Source organism: Arachis hypogaea, chromosome 3 (assembly GCF_003086295.3).
Source record: "Arachis hypogaea cultivar Tifrunner chromosome 3, arahy.Tifrunner.gnm2.J5K5, whole genome shotgun sequence".
In the NCBI taxonomy this organism is placed as follows: Eukaryota; Viridiplantae; Streptophyta; class Magnoliopsida; order Fabales; family Fabaceae; genus Arachis; species Arachis hypogaea.
Window position 1 is genome coordinate 71,783,809 of NC_092038.1, and position 11,907 is coordinate 71,795,715.

The 11,907-nt window shown below is 36.9% G+C and overlaps 1 protein-coding gene across 1 annotated transcript; it reads left to right on the forward strand.

The window, feature by feature from the left end:
* Positions 1-329: 329 nt before the first annotated feature.
* LOC112790729 (protein KINESIN LIGHT CHAIN-RELATED 1) lies at positions 330-3,813 on the forward strand. The gene is made up of 3 exons (XM_025833265.3): positions 330-1,667; positions 2,128-3,036; positions 3,392-3,813. Exons 1-3 carry the CDS (start codon positions 1,051-1,053, stop codon positions 3,624-3,626), a joined length of 1,761 nt encoding a protein of 586 aa, XP_025689050.1. The 5' UTR covers positions 330-1,050; the 3' UTR covers positions 3,627-3,813.
* The last annotated feature ends 8,094 nt before the right edge of the window (positions 3,814-11,907 follow it).

Here is an 11,907-nt window from a genome sequence, read left to right on the forward strand (position 1 = left end):
TAATATATATTTATATATAAATATATAATAATTTATTTTGGGTATATAAATTATATTTTTAAATTATAACCATGTAAGGTATTAGGTTTTCGAAATTAGAACTTCAACCTATTTTATTAAAGAAAAAATATATATATTTTTCAATTTTTTTCATCTTTTAAATATATAATTAAATTCTGCCAGAGTGCCAGGCTAACTTCTTTCTCTCCTGGTTCCTCCGCTGGAAGGGTAGAGATCTGGGCCCAAACAGAGAAAACTAATCGTATTTACGTATTTAATAATGAGTGTGGTAGGGGTTATATCGATATACATTTGCCAACAACCCAAATGCATTTCTTCGGTATCCAATATTCTATATTTTAGATGTTGTGTCAATTAGCATATATATATATTGGTGAGGACAAATTATTAACAAATCGTGTGGAAACTCTTTCAGGCCTTTTATTCTTTAATTTAATTGATGAAATTTATAACATATCAGACAAGGAAACAGAGACATATATGCCTCGGAAGAAAAAAAGCAGAAATAAAAAAGAGGCCAAAAACTATAATTCGGCGGTATCAGTGTATTACTATTACGGTATTACCTAAAATATGAATGAAAACTGAAGTATGACTATGAGCTTCACTTTTATAGATAGTATCATAAGTAGAGTCTGAATCAAAAGATAAGGGGTTAGTTTTATTAATAGTAGCTAACTTGAGAGAAAAAGAAGGTGATAGAGGGGGAAGGAAGGAGAGGTTGTTGAATTACAATAGTAACCTGATATAGGTAAAAAGAAGCAGCAGCAGAAGCAGCAACGGCATAAAGCATAGGAAAAAAAAAAATAGAAAAGATGCTGGATTAGATAGACTGATAGAGAGGTGAAAGTGAACGGGTGAAACCTCCCTCACAGCTCACACAAGCAAGCTAAGCTGAAACATCTGATTTCGGGTGCGAGTGGTGCCTTGTTCTTATCCTCTCAAGTGTCTCCCTTTACAAATCTCACAGACAAGCACAAGCACAAGCACAAGTCCCCTTCCCTTCCCTTTCTCTCTTTCAATTGAACCATGCCGGGTCTCGTTAAGACCCCACCGGAAGCTCCACCCCTCCGAGTCTCAGTACCCAACACTCCAACCCAAAGATCCGAATCCATCAGAACCCCTTCCCCTCTTCCCAAGAAACCACCCTCACCTTCTCCCTACCGATCCAAGAAGAAGACTCCCGAAACCCCCAATTCCAACCACCTTCTCTCCGATGCCTCTCTCGATAACCCCGATCTTGGCCCATTTCTCCTCAAGCTAGCCCGCGACACCATCGCTTCTGGCGACGGGCCTGCCAAGGCCCTCGACTACGCTATCCGGGCTTCTAAGTCCTTTGAGCGATGCGCCCTCGACGGCGAGCCCAGCCTCGACCTCGCCATGAGCCTCCACGTCCTCGCCGCCATCTACTGCAGCTTAGGGAGGTTCGAGGAGGCTGTGCCGGTGCTTGAGCGCGCGATCCAGGTTCCTGACGTCGCAAGAGGTGCGGATCACGCGCTCGCCGCTTTCTCCGGGTACATGCAGCTCGGAGACACGTTCTCCATGCTTGGCCAGGTCGATAAGTCCATCTCTTGCTACGACCAGGGACTCCAGATTCAGATCCAAGCCTTGGGCGAGACTGATCCTAGGGTTGGAGAAACTTGCAGGTATCTCATCTCGATTTCACCATGATAAATTTATTAAGGTTAATTACGTCTCGATTCGGAATTTTATACTCTCGTTTGAATTTGGATTTGGAGACTGCATTATACTGCGGGATATACGGAATTGATTCGGATTTGGAAACTCTGGTGCGGAATTACGGATATTATCTGTTGTTAGCAGATGCGTTTTGGATATTTGCTAAAGCTAAATTGTTCTTCTGTGCATTATGTTATACTTGAAAGCCATAAATTCTGTCTCGACTAGATTTGGAGCAAACTTTAGAATTTAGACTATTGACACTTGATCTTAGTTAGTACCCAGATATCAGCAGCCATCTATTAAGTTTCATTGTTGTTATAATAATCTGTGATTCCTGCGATTATTTGGCATGCTTGGCTGATGAGTGGGTTTTTCATTTGATGATGTGCTGATGAATAATAAAAATGGTCTTGTATGTTGCAGATACTTGGCTGAGGCCAATGTTCAAGCGATGCAGTTTGATAAGGCAGAAGAACTGTGCAAGAAGACGCTTGAGATTCATCGTGTGCACAGCGAACCAGCCTCTCTTGAAGAGGCAGCTGATAGAAGGCTTATGGCCCTTATATGCGAGGCAAAAGGGGATTACGAAGCGGCTCTTGAGCACCTTGTCCTTGCCAGCATGGCGATGATTGCAAATGGACAGGACAATGAAGTTGCTTCTATTGATGTCAGCATTGGAAACATCTACATGTCTCTCTGTCGCTTTGACGAGGCTATCTTCTCGTACCAGAAGGCACTTACTGTGTTCAAATCAGCCAAGGGAGAAAACCACTCTTCGGTTGCATCTGTCTTTGTAAGACTAGCTGATTTGTACCACAGGACTGGAAAGCTTCGAGAGTCCAAGTCCTATTGCGAAAATGCCCTTCGAATATACTCAAAACCAGTGCCTGGAACCACTGCAGAAGAGATTGCTGGTGGTTTGACTGAAGTTTCGGCCATTTTTGAGTCTGTGGATGAGCCTGAGGAAGCACTGAAGCTTTTACAAAAGGCAATGAAATTGTTGGAGGATAAACCAGGACAGCAGAGCACAATTGCTGGGATAGAAGCACGCATGGGGGTGATGTATTACATGATTGGGCGGTATGAAGATTCAAGGAACTCTTTTGAGAGTGCGGTAACAAAACTCAGGGTCAGTGGAGAAAGGAAGTCTGCCTTCTTTGGCATTGTTTTGAACCAGATGGGGTTGGCATGTGTGCAGCTGTTCAAGATAGATGAGGCTGCTGAACTGTTTGAAGAAGCTAGGGGCATTCTTGAACAAGAGTGTGGCCCATGCCATCAAGATACTCTTGGAGTGTATAGCAATCTTGCAGCAACTTATGATGCTATGGGAAGGTAAACTTATTTTTTCAACATTAGTATTTTCTTTCAAGTTTTACTTATTGGAATGTTCGCTCCAAAGTTCTTCTCCAGATTTGGCACAGATAAATTACTTTTTCCCACGGTTTGTTGCATACTTTTTGCTAAAATGTCCCCTCCTAAAAAATAGAATACTAATAACATTTGTATTAGAACCGATTTAAAATACAACCAAAATGGGCTTTTGTGGAACTAAGTAGTAAGTAGATGCTTTGTTGGAGGAAAATTTATGTGGGAATTCTGTTTACAAGCCTTTAGTATTTTCCTACATATTCTCTGATGTTAAATCTGCAACCTTCTGTTCTTGAACTAACATGATGGCATTGTTCAGAGTGGGAGATGCAATTGAGATCTTAGAGTATGTGCTTAAATTGAGGGAAGAAAAGCTCGGAATTGCAAATCCTGATTTTGAAGATGAGAAGCGCAGGCTTGCTGAGCTCCTGAAAGAAGCAGGCAAGACACGAGATAGGAAAGCGAAATCTCTGGAAAACCTGATTGATCCAAACTCAAAGAGGACCAAGAAGGAGGGGGCAAAGAGATGGCCTGGTTTGGGTTTTAGAATTTAACCATATCTTTATTCATCTTTATATTATTGGATGCACATTCTGTAACATAGAATATCTTGTATAGGGTTGAATTTGTAATTTGGGAGCTTCCCTGTTTCTTGATATTTGTTCACGCATTTGTGTTTCTTTTCTTTATTTGTTTTCTTGGTTAATGTTTTATAAAATGTGTTGTGACCTTTTAGCTGAACCACAGTTGCAATCCTGTTCTCCTTTCCGGAAAGTGTTGAAAGCAAATTTTTATTTGAGTGAATAAATTTTGATAAGGTTGTGTTTTTATTCGCCTCGGGCATTGGCGAGGTCGATAAATGGCGCTTTTTTTTCTTTTTTTTTTTATTATTTCGTCTGGCCTTCCTATTATTAAATGCTTGCTGGCTTGTTTCCTCATAGCTTTTATGAATTATTGGGACTTCTTTCTCTCTTTTTTTCCTTAAAAACGTTTTTGTTGTGATAAGATTGGATGCCTATTAATATGGGCGGTTGATATTTTCTAACACTGAATGAACTTGGAAATCAAATTTTATATGTCTATATATAGAGGTAATCTTAGGAATGTTATACACACATTAATAAAACATTACATTCTCTCTTATATAATATCCTTCTCGTTATATACTGCCAATAAATTTTTTCTCTCTTTGATCTCTTTGTAGTTTTAAATTATAATATTTATAATACTGGTAAATAGATAAACTACTTATATTATAGTGATATAAGAACATATTTATATTTTTTTATTTTATATTATTTTACCACATGTTATCAGCACGAGTCTCTGATCAAATTTTTAGGAAGACTTAGGTAACAAATTTTGAGTCTCTGATCAAATTTTTAGGAAGACTTAGGTAACAAATTTTTATTATCTCGAAGCTCTTTCATCTTGAATTCAATGCTCTTGATATATCTAGAAATAATTATTTATCATGGATATTAGATGCTGAAATTCATCTTGATTCAATGGATCTTGGAGATACCATTAAGGCTGAAAATAATGTATCCCAGAAGGATAAAGCCAAAGCCATGATTTTTCTTCGTCGTCATCTTGACGAGGAATTGAAAAATGAATATTTCACATTAAAAGATCCTGCAGATCTTTGGAAAGACCTTGAAGAAAGGTATAATCATCAGAAAACAGTGATACTTCCTTAAGCTCGATATGAATGGACGCACTTGCGTCTACAAGATTTTAAATATATAAATGAATATAATTCTGCAATGTTTCGAATCACCTCACGAATGAAATTATGTGGGGAAAAGATAACTGATCATGATATGTTGGAGAAAACTTTCTCAACCTTCCATGCCTCGAATGTGCTCCTACAGCAACAGTATCGAGAAAAAGGGTTTAAAAAATATTCTGAGTTAATTTTTTGCCTTCTTGTTGCTGAACGCAACAATGAATTGCTATTGAAAAATCATGAAGCTCGCCCAGCTGGCACCGCCCCATTTCCTGAAGTAAATGCGGCAAATTACCCCAGAAGAGGTAAATGACAAGATTTTAATAACAAGAAAAATTATGGAAGGAAAAGGAATTATATTCAAAAGAGAGGATCTCACCAGAAGTGGGATAAAGAAAGAAATATCGGGCAGAATAAATCAACAGAGGATAAGTGTTTCTGTTGTGGTGAAAATGGCCATTGGTCACGTACCTGCCGTACCCCAAGGCACCTAGTCGATCTTTACCAGGCATCCTTGAAAAAGGACGACAAGGGAAAAAAATCGAATTTTGTTTCAAATGATACTGAAAATTCCACCACTCATTATGATGTATCTGATTTCTTTGAGGATCCTGAAGGAAATATTGGTCATTTGATCAATGATGGAATAGTTTAATATGTGAGACTGTTAAGTATCCATGTAAATAAATAATGTAAAGTACTTATTGTTAAGTTTTTTTGTATTTGAGTTTCGAATATGATGTATATAAATAATGAAATATTAATGTTTATGACTTTTGAAATCATTAAATGTGTCATGTTTTAAAATAAAATTTTAGTATATGACATTATTTTATGTACAGTGTTTCTTAAGAAAAATAATTCTGATCAAGTATTCAATTTAATTGTGCATATTACTCATTTTATTATTATTTGTCTTTGAAGAAAATGGCAAGGATATATAATGAAGGTGTATGCCTTGCGGATAGTGCAAGTTCACACACTATTCTCAAAAGTGATATATATTTTACCTATCTTGTGCCAAAAGAAGAATGTGTTAATACTATTATTGGCTCAAGCAATGTGATAGAAGGCTCCGGAAGAGCTATAATTTTGTTTTCCGGAGGAACAAAATTCATAATAAATAATGCACTGTTGTCTACCAAGTCTCGAAGAAACTTGTTGAGTTTTAAAGATATTCGCCGAAATGGATATCATATTGAGACTATGAATGAGGGAAGTCACGAGTACTTATGTATCACAACTCATGATTCAAATAAAAAGGTTATATTAGAAAAGTTGCCCTCACTTTCATTTGGGTTATATTATACCAAGATTAGTACAATTGAATCACATGCCATTGTAAACCAGAAGTTTTCTATACCAAATGAATTCATAACTTGGCACAACCGATTGGGTCATCCAAAAACAACCATGATGAGGAGAATTATTGAAAACTCCCATGGACATTCACTAAAGAACCAGAAGATTCTTAAATCTAGTGAATTTTGTTGTGCTGCATGTTCTCAGGGAAAGTTAATTTTAAGGCCATCACCAGTAAAGATTGGATTTGAGTCCCTTGAATTCCTAAAAAGGATTCAAGGTGATATATGTGGACCTATTCATCCACTATGTGGATCTTTTAGATATTTTATGGTCCTAATAGACGCATCTTCGAGATGGTCACATGTGTGCTTATTATCTTTTCGCAACCTGGCGTTTGCAAGATTATTGGCTCAAATTATTCGATTAAAAGCATAATTTCCAGAAAATCCAATCAAAGCAATTTGTCTTGATAATGCTGGTGAATTTACTTTCCAAGCTTTTGATGCATATTGTATGGCTAATGGAATAAGTGTTGAACATCCAGTAGCTTATGTTCACACACAAAATGGGTTAGCAGAATCGCTTATTAAACGCCTCCAATTAATTGCTAGACTTTTGCTTATGAGAACACATCTTCCAACCTCGGTTTGGGGGCATGCTATATTACATGCCGCAGCACTTATTTGTTTGAGGCCAACGAGTTACCATCAGTTCTCTCCTATGCAATTAGCTTTTGGCCAGCAGCCAAATGTTTCCCATTTAAGAATATTCGGGTGTGTGATATATGTTCCCATTGTACCACCTAATCGCACTAAAATAGGACCCCAAAGAAAATTGGGGATATATGTTGGATATGATTCTCCCTCTATAGTGAGGTATCTTGAGATACAAACTGGAGATGTATTTAAAGCCTGGTTTGCGGATTGTCATTTTGATGAATCAAAATTTTCAACATTAGGGGGAGAGAATAAGCTTCCTGAAAAGGAACTTAATTGGAATGCATCATCCTTGATGCATTTAGATCCTCGATCAGGGCAATGTGAACTCGAAGTTCAAAAGATTATACATTTGCAAAGAATAGCAAATGAATTGCCTGATGCATTTTCTGATACAAAGAGGATAACCAAATCTTATATACCAGCAGAAAATGCCCCAATACAAATTGATGTCCCAGTTGGACAAATTGTCACCGAAGCAAATACACGCCAGAAGCGTGGCAGGCCTATTGGTTCCAAAGACAAAAATCCTCGAAAGAGAAAAGAGGTAAATACTATTTCTGTTGAAAAAGACATAGTGAAGACACCTGCAGTTATCCAAAATTATGATATAACGCCAGAAGACGTTCAGGTACCTGAAAATAGTGAAAATGACGAGATCTCGATAAATTATGTCTTTACAGGAGAGAAATGGGACCGAAATAAGACAATTGTCAATGAAATATTTGCATATAATGTGACATTAAATATCATGCATGAAAGTAAGGATCTTGAGCCAAGATCAGTCGAAGAATGTCGACAAAGAAATGATTGGCCAAAATGGAAAGTAGCCATGAAGGCTGAATTAGACTCACTTACAAAACGTGAAGTTTTTGGACCTGTAGTCCGTACACCTGAAGATGTAAAATCTGTTGGATACCGATGGGTATTTGTGAGAAAACGAAATGAGAAAAATGAAGTTGTGCGCTATAAAGCCCGACTTGTGACACAAGGTTTTTCACAAAGGCCCGGTATAGATTATGAAGAAACGTATTCCCCTGTAGTGGATGCGATAACATTGCGTTATTTGGTCAGTTTATCTGCATATCATAAACTGCATATGCATTTAATGGATGTGGTAACAACCTACTTATACGGCTCATTAGATCGGGATATCTATATGAAAGTCCCTGAAGGACTAAAGATATCTAAACCACCCAATGAATATTCGCAAGGGTTATACTCAGTCAAATTGCAAAGATCTTTATATGGTTTGAAGCAATCTGGAAAAATGTGGTATAATCGTCTTACTGAGTATCTGACCAAAAATGGATTCAAGAATGATGATATTTGTCCATGTGTTTTCATAAAGAAAACTACATTTGGATTCATTATTATTGTTGTGTACGTTGATGATTTAAATATCATTGGGACTCCTGAAGAGATTCCAACAATAATAAAAACTCTAAAAGAAGAGTTTGAGATGAAAGATCTTGGAAAGACTAAATTTTGTCTCGGCTTGTAGATCGAGCATATAAAAAATGGGATCTTTATTCATCAAACAACATACACAGAAAAGATCTTGAAAAGATTTTATATGGATAAGTCACATCCCTTGAGTACCCCAATGATCGTAAGATCTTTGGATGTGGAGAAGGATCAATTCCATCCTAAAGAAGAAAATGAAGATATCCTTGGTCCTGAAGTACCATATCTTGTGCCATTGGAGCGCTAATGTATCTTGCTAATAATACAAGACCCGATATATCATTTGCTGTAAATTTACTAGCAAGGTATAGTTCCTCTCCAACCAGAAGACATTGGAGTGGAATCAAGCAAATATTTCGATATCTTCATGGAACGGTTGATATGGGATTGTTTTATCCCTATGGATCCAAGTCACAACTAATTGGCTATGCAGATGCCAGATACTTGTCTGATCCACATAAAGGGAGATCTCAAATAGGATACCTGTTCATGTATGGTGGTACAGCTATATCTTGGAGGTCCATGAAACAGACGATTGCTGCAACATCCTCTAATCATGCCGAAATACTAGCGATTCATGAAGCAAGTCGCGAGTGTTTTTGGCTCTGGAGTTTGATCCAATATATTCTGTCATCATGTAGACTGATTGATCATAAGATAGCTCCAACCGTCATGTTTGAAGATAATACAGCATGTATTGCTCAACTTAAATGCGGATATATCAAAGGTAATAGAACAAAACATATTTCTCCCAAATTTTTCTTCACTCATGATCTTCAAAATCAAGGGACAATTGATATCCAACACATCTGCTCAAGTGATAATCTGGCAGACTTGTTTACAAAGTCACTCCCAAAATCCTCCTTTGAAAGATTGGTACATGAGATTGGGATGCGCCAATTTTGAGACATTAAATGATGTCGACAAGAGGGGAAGGCTGTACTCTTTTTCCCTTGGTTAGGTTTTTTTTCCATTGGGTTTTTCTTGACAAGGTTTTTAATGAGGCAGTCCCCATCACTAAAGGATATTGTACTCTTTTTCCTTCACTAAAGTTTTTTTTTCCATTGGGTTTTTCTTTAGTAAGGTTTTAACGAGGCAATAATCCTGAATGGGCATCCAATGGGGAGTGTTGTGATAAGATTGGATGCCCATTAATATGGGCGGTTGATATTTTCCAACACTGAATGAACTTGGAAATCAAACTTTATATGCCTATATATAGAGGCGATCTTAGGAATGTTATACACACAGTAATAAAACATTACATTCTCTCTCTTATATAATATCATTCTCTTTATATACTGCCAATAAATTTTCTCTCTCTTTGATCTCTTTGTAGTTTTAAATTATAATATTTATAATATTAGTAAATAGATAAATTACTTATATTATAGTGATATAAGAACATATTTATATTTCTCTATTTTATATTATTTTACAACATATTTTACATAAAAGGGTTAGATGATCAGATTCTTATATGCGTATATGTTGTTACTTATTAATGGAGGTGAGAGCTTTTTTAGTGGGAGTTAGATCTTTTGAGTCAGTTACATGAGGCTTTGATACATGTGAGGCTAGTAAATAACAGAGAGAACAGAATTGTATGGAAATATAATAAATTAGGTATTTTTTCTATTAATTTATTTGTGCAGGTAGTGCAGAAGGAAATGCTTTCAAAGGATGTAAACAAGGAAAGACTGTGTCGGTTTGGAATTATTAGGCAGGATGATATTGTCTGTGTCTTATGTAACAAGGATGGTGAATAGGTCCATCACTTATTCCTTGACTGTGATTTTGCTTGGCAAGTGTGGTGTGTGTGGATAGCTGGGTTTGGCTGCCAGTGGTCTTTTTCGGGTTCGATGAAGGAACATTTTCTTAGCTGGACAGAAGAGCCATGTAGAAAAGAGGATCGAAAGTAATGGTTGATGGACTTCTATGAACATTTGGCTGGAAAAGAATAGGAGGATATTTCAACATAAGAGCAAAGGGGTAGAAGAAATCATTAACATGACTTTGCTTAGTTGCAACGAGTGGAGAGGTGTGAATTCCTTGTGTTGTTGATGGCTATGCTGGAGATGGCAGGAAAATTTTTCTTCTACTGTTGTCTTTTTCTTTTAGTTGCCATTATGTTTTCTTGTCTGGTTTTTGCTCCACTTTAGTGTATTGAGCTCTTTTGTTTAAAAAAATTGCTGAAGGCTGAGGTCAACAGCGGGATACCATACTGCACAATTGCGCATGCCATGTGATATCTTAGCATTTTAGTTCTCCAAATTTCAAACGCTCAATTCGAGAAACAACGAGATTTTCAACCAAAATTTTTTTTGTATTGTTAATTTTTATTTTTATGAGACTGATTAGTTTCTCTGTCAATATTTTTTTTTGTATTAATGAAATAAATTTATATAGCAAGTTAAATTGTTGTTTTATTCATTAAGAACTAACTAGAATTAACAATTTTTTTATTAGGAGTTTCGTTATCTTTTAAAGATAATTATCAAGACCGATTAATTTTTATTTTATTTTTTTATTATCCTTTTTAAATATATTACTTAAATTAACTATGTTAAACAAAAAATATTAGTAATATTTAAATTATTTTTACTTATAAAAATTAAATAAAAGATATATTCGTAATTATCCTGTTACATAAATATGTTTTGAAAAAAATCATTGATAGATGGACTAATTAATTTCACGAAGTTAAATATTAAAACCAAAAATAATATTTTTTTTGTTTGAAAGTCTCGTAGTCTTTTAAAAATATTATGAGGTTGGACCGGATTGAGTATTCACTTTTATTTTTTCTTTTTCTAAATTGGTGAAATAAAAATATCATATTTCATTTCTGGCATGAGTACATTGCTTGACACAAGTTTGATCAAGATTATCTATGGTTCTGAAAATCGGTTCGGACCGGCCAGTCGAATCGGTTGCACTGTGAACTGTAAAGAAATACGGCTCGGAAAAATAGCAAAATCGGAGATTTCAAAAACTGGAGTTAAACCGGTTAACCGACCAGAATCGGTCGGTCGAACTGAATCGTGACCCGACCGGTTTTTTGAATGGATAGCCAAACGTTGAAGTTTCAAGCTTTGCACTTAGCCAATTAGCCCTAACTCCATCCTGATGCCCAGATCTAGCTTCCAGAAGTCCATAACGCCTCTCTCACATGACAAGGCTCCTCCCAATCTCATCGAGCTTCTGGTTGTCCCTCACCCCCGTCCAGCCACCATCTCATGCCGCCGCCGTTGCAACAGGGCTCGCTCCATTCCCCTCCATCTCGCAGCAGCCATCGCAACCTTCCTTCCCTTCCATCACGCAGCCACAGTGGGAACGATGAAGCCTCCGTCGCGCAGCCACGCTGCTACCGGCACTAGCTCTGTTGGTCACTCAATTCGAAGGTGCTCCACCACTACTCCTTGTCTTGGTCACTCGGTGTCTCTGTCTCCCTCTCTCATGCTCTGTTGATTGTTTGATTGAATAACTGTTGCATGTCTCTGTCGCCCTAATGAGTATGATTGAATAATTGTTTGAATCTGTGAAGCTCTGTGAACTGAAGTCACTGAAGTGTGAAGTCTGATATACTGTTAAGTGATATTGAACTGTGAAGTGTGA